The sequence below is a fragment of the Thamnophis sirtalis genome, unplaced genomic scaffold, assembly GCF_051295495.1.
Source record: "Thamnophis sirtalis isolate CommonGarterSnake01/CBP01778 unplaced genomic scaffold, rThaSir2_p1.2 scaffold_2, whole genome shotgun sequence".
Classification (NCBI taxonomy): Eukaryota; Metazoa; Chordata; class Lepidosauria; order Squamata; family Natricidae; genus Thamnophis; species Thamnophis sirtalis.
In genome coordinates, this window is record NW_028261382.1 from 35,558,289 (window position 1) to 35,585,562 (window position 27,274).

At 45.7% G+C, this 27,274-nt stretch overlaps 1 protein-coding gene across 9 annotated transcripts in view; it reads left to right on the forward strand.

The window, feature by feature from the left end:
• KCNT1 (potassium sodium-activated channel subfamily T member 1) overlaps positions 1-27,274 on the forward strand; it is an 87,382-nt gene that overhangs the window by 33,668 nt on the left and 26,440 nt on the right. For 4 of the 9 annotated variants that reach the window (XR_015695489.1, XM_087704773.1, XM_087704768.1 and 1 more), the window contains exons 3-14: positions 15,209-15,288; positions 17,443-17,539; positions 18,252-18,311; positions 19,790-19,838; positions 19,947-20,006; positions 20,879-20,953; positions 22,300-22,383; positions 23,106-23,200; positions 24,551-24,731; positions 25,172-25,336; positions 26,109-26,245; positions 27,159-27,222. Coding sequence is in view for 8 of the 9 variants with exons in the window: in XM_087704773.1 (XP_087560899.1) it covers positions 15,209-15,288; positions 17,443-17,539; positions 18,252-18,311; positions 19,790-19,838; positions 19,947-20,006; positions 20,879-20,953; positions 22,300-22,383; positions 23,106-23,200; positions 24,551-24,731; positions 25,172-25,336; positions 26,109-26,245; positions 27,159-27,222 (1,147 nt within the window). In the remaining variant the exon portion in view is untranslated. The other 5 variants (XM_087704771.1, XM_087704770.1, XM_087704772.1 and 2 more) reach the window with 5 other exon arrangements.

Below are 27,274 nucleotides of genomic sequence, written 5' to 3' on the forward strand. Positions count from 1 at the left end.
TTGATTGATTCAACCGAGAAATAAGGAGGAATTTCCTGACAGTGAGAGCAATCAATCCCTATGATTCTATATTCTTTTCTGCAGGAATCTCTCCAGATTAGCAGCCTCACCTGAGAAAGACTAGATAAGGCTCAAAGGGGTGGAGTGGGATGAGTCAGACTTAGCCTATTTGTGTTCACATAATGAATTCCGAGCTACTTCCCTGCTTGACTCCTGCTTCCATCTGGGAGGGCTGCTCCCTCTCCAACCAATGCCGACCAACGGATCAATGCTTCGTACCTGAGAGCAAGAGATCCCAGCAAGAAGGGGAATGCTTTATGAGAAAGCCCTTTTAACGCGGCCTTTTAGAATCGTTTTGAAGAATTCATAAGCCGCAAGGCTTTGATGAATATTTCATCGTGAGGGAGAGAGAGAGAGAGAGTGGTTTGCTTGGTGGGCCGTTGGCACGTGTGGTTTAAGTGGCCATCTGTCAGCAATTGGAAGCCAGCACTGGGTGAAGCTCCTTCCAATCAGACTTTGCAGGAAAGAAAGAAGGAAGAGAGAGGGTGGAAGAGAGAGACAGAGAGAGAGAAGGAGAAGGAGAAGAGAGGGAAGAGAGAGGGAGAGAGAAGAAGAGAGGGAAGAGAGAGGGGGAGAGAGAGAGACAGGCAGAGAGAGAGAGGGAGAGGAGGAGGAGAGTGGGAAGAGAGGGGGAGAGAAGGAGAAGAGAGGGAAGAGAGAGGGGGAGAGAGGGAAGAGAGAGGCAGAGAGAGAGAGAGAGGGAAGAGAGAGGGAGAGAAGGAGAAGAGACAGGACCTAGAGGGAGAGGAGAAGAGAGAGGAGAGAGAGGGAGGAGAGAGAGACAGGCAGAGAGAGGGAGGAAGAGAGAGAGAGAGAGAGAAAGAGAGAGAACCTGGAACGTAGCCCATTCCTCTCGCTGATCATGTCCGTGAATCCGTGGACCCTACAGAAGCATTTCATACCTCTCTGCTGTTCTGCTGCACGGAGAAGGATGCAGCCCTGTCTTCTTCACTAGCATGGTGCTTCTACAAGAGGGGGATTGTTCCACTGCGCAGCTGTGTTGGGGTGTGTATAGATATCTGGATGTGTCTGTGTGTGTGTGTTGGAGGGCCGGGAAGAGAGAGAGAGAGACGATGGTCCATGCCTCCATTGCTGAACTCCACAGCCCAGGATTGCCATGAGTGGGAGCCAACCCGGGGAGAAAAGTAAACAGAGGACCCTCCCTCCTTCCGCAGAAAACCTCGCCGATACACAAGATGGCCAGATCAAAGCTGAAGAAATCCCCTTCCGACAGCAATGCGCATCAGAAGAGCATCCCTCCGCTGGCAACAACCGAAGATGTGCCGGGCATCAGCCCCCTGTTGCCTGTCCGGCGGCTGGGATCCATGGGGAGCGATATGGGACACAGGTACCGCAGCCCGCGAGGATCTCTTGGCATGCCAAGGTTTCCCCCCCTGCCCTCCCCCCCCCGTCTGAGCGAATCGAGAAACAAGCCAGGAAGACAGCCCCCCCCCCAAAAAAGGTGAAAGGTTGGAAAAACAGGAGGTCCTTTGTTGGGGCAATTCACCCCTGAATTGCTGTCACCGGGTTTTTCCTTTCTTTCTTTCTTTCTTTCTTTCTTTCTTTCTTTCTTTCTTTCTTTCTTTCTTTCTTTCTTTCTTTCTTTCTCTCTCTCTCTCTCTCTCTCTCTCTCTCTCTCTCTCTCTCTCTCTCTCTCTTTTTCCCCCCCCTTCAGGAACAGTAAATGTAGGGTGGCAACCTCAAGGCCCCATCTGCCTTTTAGAAATGTTTTTTTAAATAGAGGGGAGGGGGAAAGGCACCCAACAGAGGAATGCTTGTGAACGGAATCATCCTCATCATACGAGCGGGACTTCAGCCTCCACTCCTCCACTCCTCCCCCACCCAAGTTGTCATGCATATATATATATACTAGTATAGATCTATTTCCAGCTATTTAGCTCTCATCAGCTAGCTGTACCCTTACTGGGAATCGAATATATATATATATTCGATTCCCAGTAAGGGTACAGCTAGCTGATGAGAGCTAAATAGCTGGAAATAGATCTATACTAGTCTCCCTTTATTTATCAGCACAAATGCACACACACACACATATTAGTGTTTGTGTGTGTGTGTGTGTGTGTGTGTGTGTGTGTGTATTAAGCTGTGCGGTAAAACGGAGAGAAAAGAAACCACGATTCGGTCTCTTTTCTCCTGATTTTTCGGCTGGTGCTTTGATGCAGCAAAGGGGTGGGGGGGTTGAAGCAGGCTTCAGAAGCTTCTGCCTTTATAAAGACCCTCGCTGGGATCCAGGATTTCGAGCCCCTCGGCTGGGCAGTATGAAAGGAGGAGAGGGAAGCACTAGAGACTCACTGCAGCTGGAGCACACACACACACAGACACACACAGGCAGCCTTTTCTTCGAAAGAAGTGGCGTGTGTGCAGGGTGTTTTATTTTGGTTGGTTATCCAAAAGGAGGCAGCGTGGTTCTCGAGGCGCAGGGAAGCAAAGAGATCCGTGCTTCTCCCCCTTCCTTTTTTTTTCTTCCCCTGCTCTTTTCCCTTCCCGCCTCCTGACCCCCCCCCAGCCTTCTCAGTCTTCCCATCCTCTGCTCCCCTACCCCCACCAATAATCACCCCACCCCACCCCTTCATCAAACGCTGTACGGGCCAAGTCTTTGCTGGCCCGTCACACCGAGGTGTCCTGTGCTGTTCCCCCCCCCCCCCCAGTTGCGTTGATGTCAAAAGAGGCAGGGGGAACAGGGAACGGTTGCTTAACCTGCCTCCTCCTCCTCCTTCTCCTCCTTCTCCTCCTCCTCTTCATCTCCTCTGTCTTCTACATCTCCTCCTTCCTCATTCTTTCCTCCTCTTTTTCTTCTTTTTCTTCTTCTTCTCCTCCTCCTCTTCATCTCCTCTATCTTCTACATCTCCTTCCTCATTCTTTCCTCCACTTCTTCTTCCTCTTCTCCTCCTCCTCTTCATCTCCTCTGTCTTCTACATCTCCTTTCTCATTCTTTCCTCCACTTCTTCTTCTTCCTCTTCTTCTCCTCCTCTTCACCTCCTCTGTCTTTTACATCTCCTCCTTCCTTATTCTTTCCTCCTCCTCTCACTCTTCTTCTTCCTCCTCCTCCTCCTCCTCCTCCTCCTCCTCTTCTTCTTTTGAAAGGAGGGAAAGAGTAGCCTCTTTGGAATAAGCAGGGGGCCTCCTTTCCTCCATGATTGTTTGGAGGAGGGGAGGTACAGCAGTGCTGCTAACAAGATACAGGAAGGCGCAAGAAGCAATCTTGGCCTTTAGTGATCTTGGCCTTTGGTGTCACTAGAGACTGTCTTAGCTCTTCACGTGAAGTTCATTCTTTGTGGAACAGAGAGTGGATGCGATGAAAGATACTTTCTCTCTTTCTTTTCCTTGTGCTCTCCAACCCCATTGGGGTTTTGCATTAGGAGGCCAAAGATTGAGTTGGGTGGAAAGTTGGTTTGAATAATAGAGTTGGAATAGACTTTGGAGGTCTTCTAGTCCAACCTTCTGCTCAAGCAGGAGACCCTGCTTGGACAAGCAGGAGACCCTGATTGGACAACTACCATTCCAGTTGTCCAATCATTTCTTAAAACCTTCCCGTGATGGAGCACCCACAACTTCTGAAGGCAAACTCTTCCACCAATAGATTGTACTCACCGTCAGGAAATTTCTCTTTAATTCTAAGTCGGGCCTCTCATTGATTCGTTTCCATCTGTCGTTTCTTTTCTTGCCTTCTGGCACTTTGGAAAATCAGTCGACCCCCCCTCTTCCTTGTGACAGGCCCTCAAATATTGGAACATTGCTATCATGTCACACCACCCCCTACTCCATGATAGCTCCTTGAACTTTGTTCTAAGCATGTCTGAGTGGTGTGTTGCAGGAGATCCCGTTGATCTGTCTTAGATCCAGGTCCTTTCTGTAGCTCCAATGCTCACTCTCTTTCGCTCACCAGTAGCAACTTCTCCATGCAGTGGCATGATGTGCTGTTCCGCTTACCATGCCTTCTCTTTGGATGTCTTGGCATTTATAAGCTGACTTCAAACCACTCCTCTGTGGTTTAAACTTGAAACAACTCCCTCCTTCTGACTTTAAACTGCCACGTGCTAAACCAGAGAATACCATCCAGGTTGTGTGCAGTTCTCCAAAGCCCTGGGTGCAACGTTGAAGGACAGGTCATAATTGGCACCCTTGACCCTTGATGGATGGATAGGGAGAATGATTCCACCCGTGTCAACAGCCCTAGAAACCCGGTCTAATTAATTCCACCTAATTGTAAAGGCCAATGATTCAGAAACTGGTTTTCGCCCCGGCCTCACCCCTTCTGGTGCCACAGGATGAAACTCAACGCCAGTTGGCTGCACTTTTGGGGAGCTTTTGAAATGGTGTCATTTGGGCAGGAGAGAAGAGGGGGGCCGGACTGAATGGACACCTCCACAAGGTATCTAACACATACCTGGGACAGAGGTTACTCTCTCCAGCCAGAAAGGGAAGAGAAACTAATCTTTTCTGAATCTGCAAATCTGGGGAGTTTCTGTGGCTTTGTTGTTGTTTTTTTGTTTTTTTTACCCCAGTGGGAAGGTCTCTGTGCTGAGGGGGATGATGGTGCTGTTATTCTTTTTAGATTTCTTCTGTCCCTGTCAAAGAAACCCATTGATTTTTTTTTTCAGATGTAACTTCCTACGAAAGTTGCATTAGCTGTGAACTGCTGACCTGTGCAATTTCACAGCTAAGGTGTATTGCTTTCATTTGGACAAAAGTGTAGAGCCAAGAATGGAATTTCCTTTCGTTCTGGGATTCAGAATCATTCTTGTGGGAAGCCCCGTGACTGACTTCCTCTCCTTCCCATCTCCATCCCTCCCTTCTTTTTCCTCCCTCTCTCTCATTCCCACCTTCCTTACATTTCCATCTCCTTCCTTCCGCATTCCCACTTCCCTCCGTCCCCCATTCCTCTCATTCCCATCTCCCTCCTTCTCTCCCTTCTTTTTCCTTCCTCCCTCACTTATAATAAACTAAACTAAACTAATCCAAGTGGAGTATAAGAGCCAGATTAGTCAAATTACAGAAGAACAGAGACGGAAGGGACCTTGGAGGTCTTCTAGTCCAACCCTGTGCTCAAGCAGGAGCTCTGATGTCATTTCAAACAAACGGTTGTCCAATCTCTTCTTTAAAATCTCCAGTGTTGGAGCATTCACAACTTCTGGAGGCAGGTTGTTACACTGATTAATTGTTCTCACTGTCAGGAAATTCCTCCTTGTTTCTAAGTTGGATCTCCCTTTGCTAAGCTACCATCCGTTGTTTCTTGTCCTGTAGGCGCTTTGGAGAATAAATGGACACCCTCTTCTTTGTGATAGCCCCTCAAATATTGGAAGATTGCTATCATATCTTCCCAAATAAATTCCCAGTGGAAACCCGTTGTGTGGGTAAAAGCGACATTGTGTTGTGGTTCCGCCAGTTGCTAGCGGAGTTGGCAGAAGATTCGGACAATGGAGAGGCTGGGGAGGAACATGGGCCAGTTATGGAGTCTGGGGAAGGCTCTGATGAGGGCTCTGTGTTGGACGCAGAGATAGACCCAGGGTTATCCAACATTTCCCAGCTACTGGAGAGGCAGCTGCCTTTGAAGGCTGCTTTGAGTGAGGAGGAAGAACAGCTGGGGCCTGTTCCAGATGCACGTATGTGCAGAGCAGTTAGGAGAGGTGAACAATGGAGGACAAGTCAACTTGGGAAGCAAAGCCCAAGGGGACGCGACTGGCCCCTCCCTGGCTGGGGAATAAATAGAAGGAAAGGGGAGTGGTTGTCGTAGGAGACAACAGTTCGTATTTCTGAAGATTTTGCTTATTGTGTTTCATGCCACAAAGACTGCCTGGCAGAACTTAATTTGCAGCTTTGCGACTGGGAGCTCAGGGCCTTGTCATTATCGCAAGGGACTGATAAGGTCTGTTGCTGCTGTTAACTCTTGCCTGGACTTTTCAGTGGGTGAATGCAATTAATTCACAAGAGGTAAATAAAGAGGGTTTTTTTCCATGACCAGGAGTCTGTTTCTTGCTTTTGCTAAGGCTGGGCCAGAACACGTTGTGAGCACACAAAGTTACTGCCCCATCTGTGTTGTGGGTTCAATGAGATGTGGGCAAAGACGTTTGAGAAAGGAGCAGCCATGGCTGCTTCAGTCTTGTGAAGACTCTAGAACTGTTCAGAGAGAAAAAAAGAATTGGGGAAAAAAACCATCCTGTATTTGAAGCTGGAAATGTTCCCGTTTTCACCCCTCCAGGCGCTCACTTCTGCTGAGCTCAGCTTTGCAAAGAGTGCCTTGCATAAGCCCCTTGGTTTTTCTTTCTCTCGGAGGCTGCTTAAAATTTCCTGTTATCTCCTTCCTCCCGAGAATGGCCTCGGGGTGGTTGGAAACTGAATTATGATTTAATAATCATCTTCGTGGTTTGAACTCCCTCTGCCCTGAGCCACTTAAGCAGCAAGCAGAGCTTTTCCCAATTCCTGATGTGCAAATTCATCGGGAAACCAGGGAAAGGTCTTAGAGTGAGGCCTAAGCACAGCCTTTCCACCAAGTGGAAGCGAAGGGCTGCCCCAGAGAAGAGGGGATTGACTCCAGAGCACCTGAAGGCAGGACAAGAAGCAACGGGTGCAGCGGTGGGAATCAAATAATTCCACAACCAGTTCTCTGCTCTAATGACCAGCTGAGTGAGCACGGCCAACTCGACGTCGCTCACGTCGAGGGGTGCTTCACCTCACCTGGCCTCTCACGACCATGGGAGCAACTGGTCACAAGGGTGAAAAACGGTCATAAGTGACTTTTTCCCCAGGGCCATTGTAACTTTGAATGCTTACTGAATGAACTGTTGTAAGGCAAGGATGTACGGCTAAATATGAATCATTCGATTAGAAATTGGGGGGGGGGGTAACTGTCAGATGACCTTGGCCCCCTCTCTGCCTCTGACACAGAGCCCTCCTCAGAGCCTTCCCCAGACTTCAGGACTGGCCCATCTTCCTCCCCAAACTCCTCACTGTCCGAATCTGTTTATGAGAGAGGTGGTGGAGACAGCCTCTCCCTAATAGTTCCCAAAATAGATTGTAGATGCAGATACTCGAGTCTGTCAAGATTCTGTCTGCAGGTTTGAAACAATAAAGAACTCAACTTGGAAGAATTACGTCTTTTTCCTGGCTTTGGACCTGACACTAACCCAGATCCAAACAAACCACATTCGGGTTTGTGGGGAGCAAATGAAACCATTGATGCTCGCACCATGGATTGGTTTGAAATTGGTTAGCCATTGAAACGTACTTGATCGTTGGTTTTTGATGAAGAATAGCTTCACAGGCATCATAGAACCCTAAACCTTTCTGTCTGAATCCCCTCCTGTACAGTGGAAGGAGATTTCTTCCAACAGCCGGTTCTCCGAACTGCTCAGAAAGTGAACAAACGGTTCTCCCGAATAGGTGCGAACCGGCTGAATCCCACCACTGAATAGGAACAGTAAAGAGAAATTAATTCACAAGAGGAGTTTTAATTTAATAAAGAGGGTTTTGTTTCATGACCAGGAGTCTCTTTCTCTGTCTCTGTCTCTCTCTGTCTCTCTCTGTCTCTCTCTTCCCCATGGGCTCAACATATAAAATGTAAACGACCTGCTTGTAGAAATAACACAATTTGCAAAATAAACACACACAAAGGCACACGCTTCTAAGAGGAAGCTCTTGGTTCTGGGGTGGGGAACTCGCTAAACTTCCTTGCACGATAAATAAGCATATTCCTCTGTAAGTTACTGCAGTTTTAAACCTTCTTTGGCTCGCTAGGAAATCTCCATGCCCCCCCCCCCAAATAGAGCTGATTCCTCAATTCTAAGTATACAAAGCAACGCTGCAAATTTTAATACAATCACCAATCTAAGATATGCATACATAAATTAGAGAGAATGGTTTTGCACGGCTCCAGAGTGTTTCTTTCTGGTGGACCAGGAGACCGAATTAAATGAGAATTTTTAATTAATTAAACTTTTCTAACTTGGCATAGTTCCTTTCCCTCGTGGCTTGTCCAGCCTTAGGACCCGTTCACAAGACTCCTTTGGTGGTTGGCTGTAAAAATGAGTGTTTCTTAGTACAATGTTGGAGTTCCTTGTCTTTTTCAGCGAACCTTTCTTGATTTCCCAGTCTGGCTTGTAATTTCCTAATGTGTCTCCTATCAAAATATTAGCCAGCTTAACAGAAAGGGAAGCAGATTCTTTACTTTGTTTAATAATGCATGATTGTTTCTTAATAATTCGTCCCTTCAAAGTAGAATAGAGCAGTATGTCTCTTAAAGTAAAGTAGAAAACCTTGTACTGCTTTTGAATTCTAGACTTTGGTGCCTCCATCCTTAACTAGATACGGGCACTCCTCGACTTACTTACGACCACAGTTGAGCCCCAGGTTTCCGCTGTTAAGTGAATTTTGCCCCATTTCTCCGCCCCAGTTGTTCAGCGAATCACTGCTGTTGTTAACTGAGTAACACGGTTGTTAAGTGAATCCGCCTTCCCCGGTCAATGTTGCTGGTCAGAAGAGGATCCCATGACTCCGGGGCACTGAGACTGTCATAAATATGAGCCAGTTCCCAATTTGGTCACCTAAACATGCTGCAATGGTCATAAGTGTGAAAAATTACACCGTTGTAAGTCGAGGACTGCCTGTACACTGCCAATGTCCAGAAATCCCTCTCGCTCTCTTTTTTTTTATCGGTATGTATTTTTTTTTCTCTTAATGTTCCTGTGTTCTTAGGCCACATAATGAAGATTTCAGCATGGATTCCTCGCTTTCACAGTAAGTTAGCTTCAAACAACTGCATGCAATGTGGCACTGATGCGCTGGGAAAGGAGAGGAATGACTCGGTGCTTTCCTTAGCACCACGGACTTAAGTTGGCTTAAAAGTTCGCTTCCCCTTTGCGAGAAACAAGCATTGTGGGAAACGTAGCTCTCTGAGAAGCTAGACATTATGCTTGTGGCGAATTCTGCATGCCCTCTGGATACAGAAGCTGAAAATAACTTATATGAAATAGATTGAAGATCATACTGTCAAGCACCAGGGAAATCAGAAAATCCAGGCAGTTCCAATGGCTAGAAAGATTTATCACAAGCTTAAGCTCCTTACGAGAATCTGAACTACTAACAGTCAAGGGAAATTAGCGGGAGATAATAATGGAAGGAATTCAAGGTAGGCTGGGCTTAGCTCTTATGTGGGCATGAAGGGAATCGTGACTAACGATGTGTTTGAACCCTCTCCCTCGGGCTCAGCTTGGCCATCTCCTACAAATGCTCTGCTCCCGATCTCAGATTAAACTGGGATTATGTCAACTCCCAGTGTTGTCATGGGGAGAGAAGGAAGGGGAGTGCATTCCACGCATACTGTCGGCTGGAGTTGGATCTCAGATTACTGCAGCCGGTTTGGGAAGGGTGCATCTTATAGGGGAATGTGATTTATGACACAGACTGCCAGGAGTGGGGGGAACAGGAGTAAAGTTCAGTAATAAATCAAACCAAGCAGAGGCTTGACTGCGAACAGATCTTGCCTAATGGGGCTCCTAACAAATGCCTAGTTTTTGTATTGAAAACTTGACTCGATATTCATGAATCAATTAGGGCATTTTCAGGAAATTTGACAGATTGTTTGAAAACCCAGGCCTAGATAGCCATCATGCTAAGCCAGAAAACAATATGGTGTGGAATCACAGTTAAATCATGGTTTTCTCATTATGGTGCTCTGAATTATATAAAAAATTTAATTAGTCTGTTTGCACATTTCTCTTCAGTTTAACCTTCTTGGCTCACTATGAAGTATATTTAAAGATTTCATGTTGCTTAGATTCCCGAATAAATCTATAAATAATAGGATTCTTTTACTGAGACACCTAAAAATTCCATTTTGGGTTGATTCCCAAGGCTATCTTGTAATTACCATTATTTAGGTGTATTGGCCGAGTGGCATGGTGGCCTAGTGGTGAAGAAGTTTGCCTCCCATTCACAAGGTTGAGGGTTCAATCCTAGGTAGCAGCGAATGTTTTTCTCTCTTAATGCGCAGAGAAAAAAATATCTACTGGGAACTCTTGTGTGGCGTCAGGAAGGGCACCCGGCCAGTAAATGCTCAGCTCCATCCAGTCACCTGAATTAAGGGATTACAAGGTCGTAAAAAGAGAGAGGGGTTTTATTTAGATGGATTTGGCTGCTCGACTCTAGGGAACTTTCACTGAGAAGCATTTAGCTGGATTCATAACGTTCAGTTCATTATAATCCCTCTCTCCAGAATTTTGATGAGAAAAAGGACACCAGGGTGATGGGATGCCTCTGTTTCAACCTGTGTCAGTTTCGTGCATCTTCACTGCTGATCCTTGGCATCCTGCTTGTGGATGTGCTCGCTAGGGAAACAAGGTCCAATCATTTGTATTGAACTAAGTAGACAAATTGACAGTCACTTGATTCCCCAAACAAGATTTTTTTATGTGGACTGTCTCCTAAAATATTGATTGGGGTTGATGTTTCCTTAGCTGAGAATGATTGCAGAACTGAAAAAATGACAGATATGTGTGTGTGTGTGTGTACACACACACACAAACACACACACACACATATATATAGTGTGTGTGCGTGCGCACGCCAGTGGTGGGTTGCTTATCCCGTTCCAACTGGTTCGGCCGGTGGCGTCCTCGTGCACGCGCGCAGTTCCCGCATGCGTCGTAGCACCTGCGCAATGCTCCAGCTGCTTGCGGAGAATCACGCAGGCGCTGTATGTGCCATCCAGCTCCTCGTGGAGAATCGCACAGGTGCTGTATGTGCCATGCGCCTGCGTGGAAGCGCAGCAGCCTTCAAAGATTGGTAAGGAGCGCGGGCGGGCGGGTGGGCCCTTCGCTGTTCCCGGAAGTTACTTACTTCCGGGTTCGCAGATCAACCAGTTCGCGGGGACCGCTGCGAACCGGTTGAAACCCACCCCTGGCGCATGCGCACAAGAGTGTTGGAGAAGAGTGTCTTGACTCCCTCTTCTTTGGGGCAGCCCCTGAGATATTGAAAGACTGCTATCATGTCTCCCCTAGTCCTTCTTTTCATTAAACTAGACATACCCAGTTCCTGCAACCATTCTTCCTATGTTTCAGCCTCCAGTCCCCTAATCCTCTTGGTTGCTCTTCTCTGCACTCTTCATTCTTATCACTGCATGAACAAATAAGGTATTTAGGTGAGCTACCAAGATCTGGTTGGAGCCAGTTCCTCCTTTTAAAAAAAACGCTCAACTTGTCAGTGATCCTTACTCGGTATCCCCACAAACTGCATTTCCCAGAATTCTTTGGGAAGAATTCTTCCCTTCACAAGTCTGTTCCAACATAGGTAATGGTAAAGGTTCCCCTCACACATCTGTGCCAGTCATTCCCGGCTCTAGGGGGCAGTGCTCATCTCCGTTTCAAAGCCAAAGAGCCAGGGCTGTCCGAAGACGTCTCCGTGGTCATGTGGCCGGCATGACTCAATGCCAAAGATGCACAGAACTTCCCACCAAAGTGTTCCCTATTTTTCTACTTGCATTTTTTACCTGCTTTCAAACTGCTCGGTTGGCAGAAACTGGGAGAGCTCATGAGAGCTCACTCCGTTACGCGGTGATCGGGATTCGAACCGCCGAACTGCCGACCTTTCTGGCCAACAAGCTCAGTGTCTTAGCCACTGAGCCACAGCGTCCCTGTTCCAACATAGCCTAGGTCTATTCGCCTAGCTGTTCAAGCTTTCATTTTTAATTGTCTTCCCCAATGTCCCTTTTACTGTTTTTATTGAGGGCTGAAGAAGCATCCATCAACCAACCTTCCACCGAAAGGTAAGATGTGGGTTTCTGTTGGTTTGGCTCCTGGTTATTAATGCAAATGTTTTTCAACAAGAAGTCAAGGGGTAAGAGGAAATTCGATTCTCCACAGTGAGCGTTTTATTCGCACGGACTCGGATCAATGGAGCAACATTGATGGATTGCCATGGAAGGGCCATGTCGACATTTGTGGTCCTTCGCAGAGATGGTTAAGAAAGGAACCGCTTTCCACAGGGGATCAAGCAATGAGGATGATTTCACAGATTACGGGACCTTGTAGGTCATCTAGTCCAACCCCCCCCCCCCCCAAGCAGGAGGCCCTACAGCATTTCTGACAGAGGGCAGTCCAGTCTCTTCTTGAAAACTTTCCAGGGATGAAGCTCCCACAACTTCTGAAGGCAACTTCTCTTCCTTGGGTTGATTGTTCTCAGTATCAGAAAATGCCTCCTTATTTCCAGGTTGAATCTCTCCTTGGTTAGTTTCCATCCATTTTTCCTTGTCTGGCCTTTGGGTGCTTTGGAGAATAGCTTGACTCCCCTCCTCTCGATGGCAGCCCCTCAAATATCAGAAGACTGCTATCATGTCTCCCCTGGTCCTTCTCTTCCCTAGACTATCCATGCCCAATTCCTGCAACCGTTCATCATATGTTTTAGTCTCCAGTCCCCTAATCATTCTGGTTGCTCTTCTATGCACTTTTTCTAGGTGTTGGCTATTCCTGCTAGTTTAGTATCATCCGATGTTCAGAAAGTTTAGAAAACCTGCAGCTAAATTCCTCCGACATTATCAAAGATCTGTTAACTCTCACCAACCATCGTAGTTGTGTTTTCTGGGGGGAACCACCAGCAAATGGCAGCTTCCTCTCTTCGAGCTCAAATATAACTATTCTCTTTGTTCCATTCTCTCCAAAAGGCGATATTCTTGATTAAAAATGGATGAAACAAGAACAAAAACATTGCATTTCTAACCGAGTTCCCGTCTCCCTCCCCCCCCCAAACTCAGCTTCTTCTGTCTGTCTTGCCCATTTAAAACGTGTGTATAAAATGTGTTTTCTTAACGTATATCCCTTGCTCGTTTTTCCTCTAATGTGTTTGGAGTGCAGAAGTGTATTTTGCTGTGGACTTAATGGATTCATTCCTTACACATATTTTATGGTGGTGTGCAGAGACGTGGAATCAAACATCACTTAAAAATCCTTAAGGGATAACCTGGCAATGTAGTAAATTCATGTTATGGTTAACCTCGGTTGGTGAATCGTGGCTTTTCTAGTGCAAGCCTGTTCTGACCGAGGCTTCCCAAGAGCCAGAAGCAAACTCCTGGTCCCGACAAAACCCCCTTTTTTTAACTGACTGTGAATTCTGCTCATTCACATCCAGAAAAAGTCTTTCAAGGGAGGATTTACAGTCACAGACCTTATCCGTCTTGGAGAGCTGCCAGGCCGATATCTGCAGAACTTGGCAAGGAGTCTCGAAGAGTCACGAACCAATGAAGCGAACTGATGGTCTCCTGCAAACTCCACTCCCCAGACTAGTTTGGGTGAACAGATGCTAATTTTGCACCTGGTTTGCCAAACCGATAATTGGAAGGACTGAAGAAACGGGCCTGTTTCTGGCTCCCAGAGGACATCCAGAGCCCAAGGGAGGGCATTTTCGTCCTCCCTGGAGGCTGAAGGAAAGCCTCCAAAGCCTGGCAAAAATGCCCCACTCTCCCCTGCCATGGTGCAGGAGGCCGAGTAGGCCATGCCCCTTTATGGCGATGCCCACCCAGTACCCGTGCAGAGACCCGGTTGCTAAAAATTTTCAATCCCACCCCTGCTGCTATTCATAATGCCACTTGGGAATGTTCAGATAAATGAGTGAACAGCCATGCAAAAGATAACAGCTGGTCCCATCCTGAGAATTCTCTCTCAGCAACCAAGGCAGTTATTCGCATTTTTTTTTAAAAAGTTGATTGATTTTTCTTGTCTTACGATATATGTACATTTTGATCATAATGGACGAGTTTGTGCTCCACTTTGCGTGGATTAAAAAAAACCAGGGCTTTTTCCCCCTTCCTTTCAAAGAACTATTTTTCTCCCTTGTTTGCTTGAACGCCACCGTTAGCAAAGATAACAATGATTGATATTCCTGATTGCTCAATAATTAAAATGTAAAAAGTGTCATGATGCTTAACTCTATGGAACATCCTTCTTAAAGCTCTAGTAAGGTCAAGGTTCCCCTCACACATATGTGCCAGTTGTTCCCGACTCTAGGGGGCAGTGCTCATCTCCGTTTCAAAGCCGAAGAGCCAGCGCTGTACGAAGACGTCTCTGTGGTCATGTGGCTGGCATGACTCAATGCCAAAGGCGCATGGAACACTGTTCCCTTCCCATCAAAGGGGGTCCCTATTTTTCTACTGGCATTTTTTAACGTGCTTTTGAACTGCTAGGTTGGCAGAAGCTGGGACAAGTCATGGGAGCTCACTCCGTTACACAGCACTAGGGATTCGAACTGCCGAACTGCTGACCTTTCTGATCAACAAGCTCAGTGTCCTAGCCACTGAGCCACCCTGATAAAAGCTCTAATAGCAATAGCAATAGCAATAGCAGTTAGACTTATATACCCCTTCATAGGGCTTTCAGCCCTCTCTAAGCGGTTTACAGAGTCAGCATATTGCCCCCAACAACAATCCGGGTCCTCATTTTATCCACCTCGGAAGGATGGAAGGCTGAGTCAACCCTGAGCCGGTGAGATTTGAACAGCCGAACTGCAGAACTGCAGTCAGCTGAAGTAGCCTGCAGTGCTGCATTTAACCACTGCGCCACCTCGGCTCTCTCTAAGTACCCCGATGCATTTTGTTTTCCTCCACAGAAACTGTACAATGATGGTCGGGCTGAGGCTTTGTTTTACCAAGGTTTTGCATTATTTTATCCCCCTTTTAAAAAAAAATGTTGCATTCCTTGGCCACATGTACCTTGATAAGGTTCAGGAGACCTAACGCCCTTATTCACACCACATGCTAAGCTGGGTTTGTTTAAACTTGCTTAGATTTTTTTGTGGGGGGCTTGAGGGAGTCTTAGTTGCTGTCATTGGGTTCATTCACTCAGGAGCCCAGAAAGTGGATTAATTAAATTAACCAGTTGTGCAAATACAGCCATTTATAGCATCTTTTAACCTGACTCCATATTGCACGCAGCCCTCCCCAGGTCTAACAATTTCTAATCAATGTTTTGAACTTGGAAATGTTTTGAGAGAATGGCTAAAAAAAGGAAATGAGAATGAGAATGTGAATGAGAAATCTCATCTTTTGTACCGGAACAGATTCAATCTTGCCTCCGACGAGATTTCCAGTTGGGATCTGAAATGAAATCTCACTTCTTCTATTTTCTTCTTATTATTATTCTGGCAGGGTTGAAGTGGAGTTTTACGTGAATGAGAACACCTTTAAAGAACGCCTAAAGCTATTCTTCATCAAAAATCAACGATCAAGTAAGTTTCAGTGGCTAACAAATTTCAAACCAATCCATGGTGCGAGCATCGGTGGTTTCATTTGCTCCGCACAAACCCGAATGTGGTTTGTTTGGATCTGGGTTAGTGTCAGGTCCAAAGCCAGGAAAAAGACGTAATTCTTCCAAGTTGAGTTCTTTATTGTTTCAAACCTGCAGACAGAATCTTGACAGACTCAAGTATCTGCATCTACAATCTATTTTGGGAACTATTAGGGAGAGGCTGTCTCCACCACCTCTCTCATACACAGATTCGGGCAGTGAGGAGGTTGGGGAGGAAGATGGGCTAGTCCTGGAGTCTGGGGAAGACTCTGATGAGGGCTCTGCATCAGAGGCAGAGAGGGGGCCAAGGCCATCTGACAGTTATCAGCTGCCTTCAGAGTCAGACATCAGTGAGACAGACGAACAGCTGGAGCCTGTTACCAGCGTGCGCATGCGCAGAGTTGCCAGACAAAGGGAACAGCTAAAGAACAGGGGTCGACTTGGGAGTAAGGCCACAGGTGGACTTTGAATGGCCCCTCCCAGAGGGAATAAAAGAGGAGCAAAAGGGGAGTGGAGTTTGCAGGAGGAAATTAGTTCGCTTCATTGGTTCATGACTCTCCGGGACTCCTTGCCAAGTTTTGCAGATAACGGCCTGGCAGCTCTCCAAGCCAGATAAGGTCTGTGACCGTAAATCCTCCTTTGAAAGACTTTGCTGGATGTGAATCAGCAGAATTCAGAGGAAATTAATAAAAGGGGTTTTTGTCTGGAGCAGGAGTTTGCTTCATGCTCTGGGGAAGCTTCGGTCAGAACACTGGCCCTACCTCCTCACTGAGTTAGGGTGTTTTGCAAAATTTATTGATTTGATTCGGAGACTGGCAACATCCAAAAGACACTGACACCTTATCTGAATTATTTCCCAAGTCCTGACCAGCCCCGATGCTCCTCATTTCGGGTTTTAAGAGCAGCAGCTGCTGTGTCATCTCCAGCTTTGTTTCGTGGCATCTGCAACGAAAGTCTTGGGAGAACGACAGCTTTCAAAAGTAACACACTTATGCATCTTTCGAAAAGAGATGTTCCCAAAGATAGATGAGAGAGAGAGAGAGAGAGAGAGACAGAGCCGACAATCACACTTTCATTGGGACATTTGAAGCTGATCAAACCGTGGGATTTTTCTTTTTTTTAAAAAAATGGTTTTTTCGCTGTCTGTTTTGCAAGGGATGAAAAAGCAGCTTTCGATGCCAGCGTGTGGGATTTATTTATTTTTTAAATTAAGAGAAAATTGCTGGAGAATTAGGGGGGGGGAAGGGGTGGGCGGGATGCTAAGGAAGATCCGTCTGTCTTTGAAATGTGAAAAACGTTTGATTTCTCGCCTCGCTGGAGGCGAGGACCGCCAGATTCTGCCAAGGCGCTTAATTGATCTTTATAAAAAGAAGCAATCAATCCCCCCAATGCGAAATGACTCGTCTGGCTTCACACTTCCCTGCTTATGAATTTGGATGATCGGTTGTTGTTCCTAGTTGCCTTATTCCGGGATTTAAGCTATTTTTCTTTTTTTTTGCTAGCACTCAGTCTTCCATGGATGGGTACTTTTCTAGGAAAAAGTTTGGTTCTATTCAGTGCCTGCCAGTTTTCTGCTGGAATTTATCATTCTGACTTAGGCTTCCTCAACAGCATGAAGCCGAGTCCCTGTCCCGATAAACCTCTTTTATTGAGTTGACGGTGAATTCCTCTCCAGCAAAGTCTTTCCTCTCCCACCGTCTTCCAAGATTGTTCACAATTCCCAACCTTTATCAGGCTTGGAGAGTGGCCAGGCCGATATCTTTCAGACGCCGCAATACTTGGCATGAACAAATTGTCTTCTGCAAACTCCACTCCCCTTTCGCTCCTCTTTTATATCCTCTGGGAGGGGCCATTCACCGTCCACCTGTAGCCTTACTCCCAAGTCAACCCTTGTTCCTTAGCTGTTCCCTTTGTCTGACAACTCTGTCCATGTGCACACCGGGAACAGGGTCCAGCTGTAAGGGTCTGGGAGGATCGGGTTCTCTTGGTGCAGGGATTTTTCCACCGAGCTGTTCTTTATTTTATTGGTGCTGGTTTGAGTTATTATTGCTGCTGTGATTTGCCTAATGACATTGATCTACTCTCTTTACACCAGGCCTGAGGATACGCCTGTTTAACTTCTCACTCAAGCTTCTCACTTGCCTTCTTTATATTGTCCGCGTTCTGCTGGATGACCCAGAACGGATAGGATGGTGAGGAATTCTCATTTACAACAGTAGTAATCGCGATATCACTTCGATCTCTACAGATCGGGAGGGAAGGGGACGTTGGCTCCGATTTGATTGGCATCAACCATTGGGTTTGGAGTGGCAGTCTTGATTCAGAAAGATTTGGGGAAATGGAGATCATTTGGTTGAATCCCTTTTTTAAAAAAAGAAATAAATAAATTGGGAAACATCAGTCTGATTCATAAGGTTAGTTTGATTCGATGAATCACATAGGAAAAAAAATATCTGCTGTGAACCCCATATAGGCATCAGGAAGGGCATCCAGACAGTAAATGCGCAGGTCCATCCAGTCATCCCAACTCTAACCTGAATTAAGGGATTACATCTGATGAATGGACTTGCTCTCAAAGGGAAACACACACACACACACACACACACACACACACACACACACAAACCTGTTCAAAATTCAGCCACCCCTATTAGGGGACTGGAATAAAATTGAGATGTTGTTTTTGGAGCTGATCAGATTTAAATCACCTTATTTATATAAGGCAGATCTCCAACTAACCCTCTGCATGTGATTAAATGTTCTATGAAGCATCGCCCCACCTAAAAAAAGTTTGAAAATGGATTGTTGTTCATTGAACAAACTAATATCCATCTTTTTAGCATAGCGATCAATTTACTGAACTTTGCTTCTAAAACGCCTCTTCTTTTCTTTTCATTAATTCAGCTGGGAATGTGAGAAACACATCTACTCCTCCTTCAATCAATCATCATCAGAAATCAACTGGTAAAGGGGGTTGGCAGCTTTTCTGAAGGTTGTTGCGGAGCTTCGGTTTTAACAGGGAGCCTGGTTTAATTTCTGGGTGAAACCAAGCAGTGAAAAGAACCCCCAGGCTGCTAAAATACACATCTATTAAAAACAAAAAGAACATCGAAATAATGCACAAGCATGTTTGCTGGTCCACCCTCCCTTTGCCCTATAGGATGTTGTTTCTCCTTGATATTGTTCTGACCTAGGCTTCCCAAGCAGCATGAAACCAAGTCCTTGTCCCGATAAAACCCTTTTATTTATTTGACAGTGAATCCCTCTCCAGCAAAGTCTTTCCTCTCCCACCATCTTTCAAGATAGTTCACAATTACCGACCTTTATCAGGCTTGGAGAGTGGCCAGGCTGATATCTTTCAGACGCCGCAATACTTGGCAAGAACGCAGGAAGGAACTAATTGCCTCCTGCAAACTCCACTCCCCTTTCGCTCCTCTTTTATTTCCTCTGGGAGGGGCCATTCATCATCCCCCTGTGGCCTTACTCCCAAGTCGACCCTTGTTCCTTAGCTGTTCCCTTCATCCGGCAACTCTGCGCATGTGCACACAGGGAACAGGCTCCAGCTGTTCTTCTGCCTCACTGATGTCTGAAGGCAGCTGATAACTGTCAGACGGCCCTGGCCCCCTCTCTGCCTCCGACACAGAGCCCTCATCAGAGCCTTCCCCAGACTCCAGGACTGGCCCAGGTTCCTCCCCAGCCTCCTCACTGTCCGAATCTGCTGCCACTGATGAACCACAACAGATATCTCCTCCAAGGTCCATGACTATCCCATCTTCATCTTACCTTTGATTTTTTTTCTGGGTAGGTGGGTTTCTCTCTAAGGAAGACCTAGTCTATGATTCCCACCCATTTGATTTATACCCATGAAGACCTTTAAATGCACTTTGGAAATAGATTCTTGATGGTGCCTTAATTTGCAGCAGGAATTGTCTCCTTCAGAGGAAGGAAAAGGAGATTTCATAGGTGAGGTGACCTATAAATGCCAGAAAATATTCACGGATGCTCAGGTAGTTTTAGGCACGCTGTTAACTAGTCCAACTATATCTATGTTGCAGCATGTTTTGGGGTATATTTTATAGCCTGAATCAAGGACATTGGAGGAGTGGTGCTGTGGCCTAGAGGTAGAACTTTTGCCTCACAATCAAGAGGCTGTGAGTTTGATCCTGGGTAGAGGCAGATCTTTCTCTGGGCACAATGAGAATTTATCTGCTGAATATAACTCCACATTGGTGACAGGAAAAGGCATCCAGCCAGTAATCAGCTCCATTTCGGTTGCCCAGACTCCACCCTGCAAGGGATTATGGAGTCATTAAAAGGTGATCAAGGATATTGGAGAATTGCAATATTGGAATGCTACTTCTTGATTCAGTCTGCTTCTTGTTTCCCGATTAAGTCTTCTTCTGGTTGTGGTTGAGCTTTATTCTGCAAATTATTCTTTACAGGGCTCACATTTTGTGGGTGGATCGAAACAAGCCATTGTGGGCAATACAAGTAAGTGTGATTGTGCGTTGGTAGTTCTGGACTCATGAGATTGATAGCATCTTATTCCTCCCGACCTCGTCGCTTATTCCCTGCCTTTCTGTCTTCTCCTCCTTTCAGGTCAGTGTAGCCATCATTAGCTTCCTAGAGACCATGCTTCTGATCTACCTCAGCTATAAGGTAAGAGAGAAGATTAGAGGACATGTTTTGGCCTGTGATCAGATGGGAGGGGGATGGGAGCGTTTTCTATAAGGGGATATGGATCTAAAAACCTTGATGGTGAATTGATTTGAAGATGTTTGTGGGTTCTGTGGGAATGCCGAGATCCACCCAACTTGGTTCCCCAATTCTAGTACACAGTCACTAGTTCCAGAAAATAAGTCCGTGTTTCATTTTTGGTTTGTTTGCTTCGGATGGAGGTAACTGTTGTGGCCAGCCAGTGGAGCTGGCAGCAGATTCAGAGAGTGAGGAGGTTGGGGAGGAAGATGGGCCAGTCCTGGGGAAGGCTCTGGTGAGGACTCTGTGTCGGAGGCAGAGAGGGGGCCAGGGCCGCATGCTAAATATTGGCTGCCTTCAGAGTCAGACATCAGTGAGGCAGAAGAACAGCTGGAGCCTGTTCCCAATGTGCGCATGCGCAGAGTTGCCAGATGAAGGGAACAGCTAAAGAACAGGGGTTGACTTGGGAGTAAGGCCACAGGTGGATGATGAATGGCCCCTCCCAGAGAAAATAAAAGAGGAGCGAAAGGGGAGGGGAGTTTGCAGGAGACAAATAGTTCACTTCATTGGTTCATGACTCTCCGAGACTCCTTGCCAAGTTTTGCAGAGATTGGCCTGGCAGCTCTCCAAGCCAGATAAGGTCTGTGACTGTAAATCCTCCTTTGAAAGACTTTGCTGGATGTGAATGAGCAGAATTCACAGTCAATTAATAAAAGGGTTTTTTGTCAGGACAAGGAGTTTGCTTCATGCTCGTGGAAAGCCTCTGTTAGAACAGGTTTAATGAAGGCTTAATCTTCCAAAGCTTAGCCTGTATCCAACACTTTTTCTTCCTCTAGGGTAACATTTGTGAGCAAATATTTCGTGTTTCGTTCATCCTTGAAATGATCAACACTGTGCCCTTTATTATCACGGTACGTTCAACTGCTGAAAATGTGAATTTCTCTTATTTTCTGATGGTGTCTGGAGCCTCTTCTTTAAGACAATCACTTCCCTTTTACTGAAAGTACAGTTTTTGAAAAGTGTATGGGTACTAATGGGCCATACTACATTCTATATTCTACAGAGCTTATACAAGATAGATAGATAGATAGATAGATAGATAGATAGATAGATAGATAGATAGATAGATAGATAGATAGATAGATAGATAGATAGATAGAGATAGATGATAGATAGATAGATAGATAGATAGATAGATAGATAGATAGATAGATAGATAGATAGATAGACAGACAGACAGAGATAGATAGATATAGATATAGATATAGATATAGATATAGATATAGATATAGATATAGATATAGATATAGATATAGATATAGATATAGATATAGATATAGATATAGATATAGATATAGATATAGATATAGATATAGATATAGATATAGATATAGATATAGATATAGATATAGATATAGATATAGATATATACAGGCATTATACATACTACATTCTACAGAGGAATCATTGATTCTGTCCTCTGCACCTCCATAACTGTCTGGTTTGGCTCTGCAACCCAACAAGACAGACGCAGACTTCAGAGGATAATTAGAACTGCAGAAGAAACAATGGCTACCAACCTGCCTTCCATGGAGGACCTGCACACTGCAGGAGTCAAAAAGAGGGCCGTGAAAATATCTACAGCCCCTCACATCCTGGACATAAATTCTTTCAACTCCTACCCTCAAAAAGAGGCTATAGGACAACTAGACACAAGGACAGTTTTTCCCCAAATGCCATCACTCTGTTAAACAACTAATTCCTTCAACACTGTCAAACTATTTACTAAGACTGTATTACTATTATTCTTCTCTTCCTTCCCAGTACCTATCTCTCCCCACTTATGACAATAACCATGTTGCTTATATCTTTCAAGTTATATTGTTTTTAATTATTTCCTAGTATGATTTGATAGCTTATTAGTAACCTATGACTATCACTAAGTGTTGTATCTTTTTATTCTTGACAAATGTATTTTTGTTCTACTTATATACACTGAGCGCATCGGCACCAAAGACAAATTCCTTGTGTGTCCAATCACGCTTGGCCAATCAAGAATTCTATTCTTTTCTATACTAACAGCTGCCAACTCCAAATATTTTGTGGGCTTTGTAAGAATTTAGTTGCAAACCATTTCTGTACTATATTGCTGCCTTGGGAACTCTACAGATGTCTCCATGTAGTTAACGGGAAAGAAACTTGCCTCAAGAAGATATTTTCTAGCAAACATAACCAGATCCTTTTGGCTTTCTTTCAGATATTTTGGCCACCTTTACGGAATTTATTCATTCCTGTGTTCTTGAATTGCTGGTTGGCGAAGTATGCTTTGGAGAACATGATAGTAAGTAGATGGTAGAAGGGAGGGCCTTTTCTGCACGAGAAATTTGGGGTATGTGTCTCGCATACTGCTTTGTTGCGATGATACACGCACAATGGACTGAGACAGTCTTGCTAAAGTTTACGTCTGGATTAACAGAACGCAGTGGTTGGGTTTTAGAAAAAACGCTACATGTAAGTCAACAAACCATAATATTGTTTGGATCACATACCATGCGACAGTAAGGATTTTGTTTCTATGACAGCTGAATCGCAAACTGGGATGAGATACAAACTGAATTTCTTCCTTTCCTTTCCATTCCCTTCTCCCCTTTCCTTTCCTCTTCTCCTTCCTTCTTTTCTTCACTCCTTCCTTTCTCCCTCTTTCCTTCCCTCTTTCATTTTTACCCTTTTCCTCTTTCCTTTCCTCTTCTCCTTCCTTCCTTCCTTTCTTCATCCCTTCCTTTCTCCCTCTCCCCTTCCCCCTTTCATTCTCTTCTCCCCTTTTCTCTTTCCTTTCCCTTTCTTTTCTTCTTTCTTTCCTTCCTTCCTTCCTTCACTCCTTCCTTTCTCCCTCACCCCTTCCCTCTTTCATTCTCTTCTCTCCTCTTTCCTTTCCTCTTTTCCTTCCTTCCTTCCTTCACTCCTTCCTTTCTCCCTCTCCCCTTCCCTCTTTCATTCTCTTCTCCCCTTTTCTCTTTCCTTTCCGTTCCTCTTTTCCTTCTTTCCTTCCTTCCTTCCTTCCAGAATGACTTGCATCGAGCAATACAACGGACTCAGTCTGCCATGTTCAACCAAGTACTCATTTTAATTTGCACCCTGCTTTGTCTTGTTTTCACTGGGTAAGTTCTTTGGCTGCCCCCTTCATGCCGAGCACGACAGGAGATTTGGCTTGAAGGAGACACGATCCAACCTCTGGCATTTGAAAAAATCAAATTGCCCTAATTCAATGTCTATCTCCATCAATTTGGATAATCAGGCCAAGCCAATTTATCACATAGTTTGAATTTTCCAAATCAGATGGAAACCAGATCAAGCCAACGATTTAAAACAAATGTCAATAGCTCCATGTTGATTGTTGACCACATCAGTGGTCACCAACTGGTGGTCCAGGAGAAAATTTTGGTGGTCCGCAGAAAAATTATTTGCATTTTTTTGTATTGCACTAAATCAGGGGTTCTCGAACTATGGCCCTTGGGCCAGATATGTGCAATGAATGCTTGTGTTGTTGCAGAGAGTCTCCCCCTTCGGGGTCCTTTTGTGAGGGTCAGAGTGGGGCAGAAATTCTGACTTGGGGTCTGCTTCAACTTCCTGGTGGGGGGCTTTGGGCGAAGGCTGGAGGGAAGAGCCGCTGGTGGCGAAGAGTCAGAGGGCCTCGTTCCAGTGGGACTGCATCATGGCCTGGAACTGGCTGACCATCTCAGCCTGCTGAGCCTCCAGGCGCCAGTAGCTGGCTTTGCACTCCCACAGGTCTTCCCTCTGCTTGGAAAGCCCATGCTCCTAGTCCTCAGTAAGGTGCTTCTGCTGAGCCTCATTCTCGGTCAGATCCAATTTGAACTGAGTTGTTTGGCCAACTCTTTCTTGTGATGGCTGCTTAGCTCCAGCAACTGCTTCCTGTTGGGACCCTAAGGATCCTGGGCGGGCAGGCGAGGAGATTTTGGGAGCAGAGGGATGAGTAGAGGCCAGCGAGGTGCCCCTCGAAGTGAGTGACATCAAGTTGGCCATGCCAACCCAGTCACATGATTAGCTAGCCACACCCGTCCAGCCATTCATTAGGCAGATCATATTAGTGGTCTGCGGGATTTAAAATTATGAATTTAGTGGTCCCTGAGGTCCGAAAGGTTGGGGACCCCTGGACTAGATGTTTCCTAGTTGGGTCATGAAACATCTGCAAGAAAACCACCAAGCTCAGAGAGCCCCAAGGACCTCACAGGTTCAGTCCTGAGCTACAAATATTCTCTTCTATGGGCAAAGGAGTAAGTAGAAAGCTACCAAAATATTGGTTCATTGACCACATCCCAAGTGAAGCAATATTAATTAGCTCCTTGTTCCCAGTTTCAAAAATGACTCAAGAACCTTGGATGATGGCCATCCAGCCCACCAAAAGGTGTTGCTCTTCAATGCTGTAAAAGTTTTATGATGAAAACCTGGTTTTACTGCTAGAATCTCATCTTTCCTCCCTTGTGATCTAGGACCTGTGGCATCCAGCATTTAGAAAGGGCCGGTGAGAATCTCTCGCTCTTCAAGTCCTTTTATTTCTGCATCGTCACCTTCTCCACCGTCGGCTACGGAGATGTGACCCCCAAGATCTGGCCTTCTCAGCTGCTGGTGGTGATCATGATATGCGTGGCCCTTGTGGTCTTGCCTCTGCAGGTAAGGTATGACTCTCTGGGGTTCACGACATGGATGGGATGAGCCATAAGTAAGAGGGGCTTTGGAGTGAGGGCAGTGCTGGAGTTCCAACTTGCTGGATCAAAGCAAAAAGCGTTGGTAATCCCTCAAAAATGACATATATATATATATCCCTCCCTCCTTCCATCCATAATAGTATGGACTCTGATCAGATCTCCATCACCTCCTGAGCTGGTGGTGGGAGATCTTTCTCCATCAAGAAGAACCTTTAACCGTGAGGCCCCTCTGCCCAGATGCCTGATCTTTCTCCGTCAAGGAGAATCCTTGACCGCCAAAGGCAGCCTGCCCAAATCCCAGATCTTTCTCCATCAAGGAGAACCTTTAACCATCAGGGAACTCTGCCCAGATCCCAGACCCTTGGAGAAGATCTGCTTGCTTGGTTTTTTTTTTTTTGCCTACAGTTTGAAGAGCTGGTGTACCTGTGGATGGAGCGGCAGAAGTCAGGAGGAAATTACAGCCGCCACCGGGCTCAGACGGAGAAGCATGTTGTGCTCTGTGTCAGCTCCCTCAAGATAGATCTGCTGATGGACTTCCTGAACGAGTTCTACGCTCATCCGAGGCTGCAGGTAAAGGTTGGGTGGGCTGTCTTATCGGCAATGTTCTGACCCAGGCTTCCTTAAAAAGCAAGAAGCCGAGTCTTGGTTCCGGCAAAAAAAACCTTTTATTTAGATGACTGTGAATTCCTTTCATTCACAGTCTGCAAGGCTCGGCAAACAGCCTTTCAGAGGAATGTTTATCCACACGAACCTTATCTCGCTTGGAGAGCTGCCAGATAACTAGTTTCCTAACACAGGGCAAGGCAAAACTTGGCACAGAGTCTCTCATAATCACAAACAGAACTTTACACTCTTGAAATGACCGAAGGAAAGAATCGTTCCCTGCAAAAGCCCCCTCCCCCTTCACTCCTCTTTTGTTTCCTCTGGGAGGGGCCAATAGTGTGGCAAGAGTTGATACATCCCAACAACTCTCTGACTCTGTTCATCATCTTCTTTTACTGACCCCATAATCCCTTGCAGGGTGGAGTCTGGGCAACTGAATGCAACTGAGTCCTTACTGGCCGGATGCCTTTCCGTCCCCAATGCAGAGTTTTGTTCAGCAGATATATTCCCCTTGTGGCCAGACAGAGAAATATCACCCCTACCTAAGATTGTGAGGCAAGAGCTCCACCTACAGGCCACCACACCACTCCAAACTCTCTGACTCAATGCCTAACTAAACATTTTCATTTTGGGTTCTTGGATGAGTAGCCAAACATCTTTCATCTGGTTGGTCCATGATTTAAGCTTGCTAGATACTTTCGACCTAGATGATTGAGTCTTCATTTAACATACCTTTCAGGATTACTACGTGGTCATCCTTTGCCCCACAGAAATGGATATTCAGGTGCGCCGTGTGCTTCAGATCCCATTGTGGTCCCAGCGGGTGATCTACCTCCAGGGATCTGCCCTGAAAGATCAGGACCTCATGAGAGCAAAGTGAGTTTGATTTAGTTTACTGTCATTGCACCTCACACAAACGAAATGAAACACCGTCTTCAGTGTACATTATAACTCTCAAAATAAAAACACAAACACACATCCTTCACATGCGATACAATTGAAATGGGACACCCGATTGTCAGCGTTCCAAGTATCATGCAGAATTAAATCAGAGTCCAAGGCAAAACGATCCTTAAAGTTCCAATTTAATAAGTCAGACATCTTAGCACATCTTTGGAATCCCAATTCTGGAAGTTACCTAGGATTCCCACCCAGTTGAAAGTTCATGATCTTGTCCCCACACCCACAAATCCATCACATGGTCCAATCTTCTTCTTCCACATTGGCATCTCCACCCAGCTGGTTCCGGTCAGGTGCAGAAGTGCAGAGACAAAAGATGACCTTGGGCTTCTAGAAAAGAATGACAACACATTCCACAATTCTACTCCTTTCTACTCCAATTACTACACTAATGAAACAGCATACTGAAATAAGAGAAACTGTGGCAGGCCAAAGATCGTAAAAGGGATATAACTGCAGGCCTGACACCGATATTGCATTAATATTGCACTATACCTGTGATGGCACGCAAGTCATCACCCCAGTTTAGCTCCACCGCACCAGCGCATTCGCACACTTCGTATTGACGTCCCAGGCTCATATGATATCCATTTTGCGATCTCCTGACAAGCAAAGTCGACGAGGAAGCCAGATTCACTTAGATTCACTCACCAACGGTGGTACCCGTTTAACAACCGCAATGGTTCAACTTCACAAAGTTGGCGAGAAAAGTCGTAAAATGGGGCCATATTCACTGAACAAGTTTCCCACTTTTAAATATGATCTTCCAGGTGTGTTTCTAAGTTAACTTCCCAGGGAGTCAGGGTCATGGAATATTTTGTGTTTGCAGGATGGACAATGGGGAAGCTTGCTTCATTCTGAGCAGTCGAAATGAGGTGGACCGCACAGCTGCGGTAAGTCACAACACAAAATGACAAGAGGATTGAGCCAAGGAAGGGAGAAAGG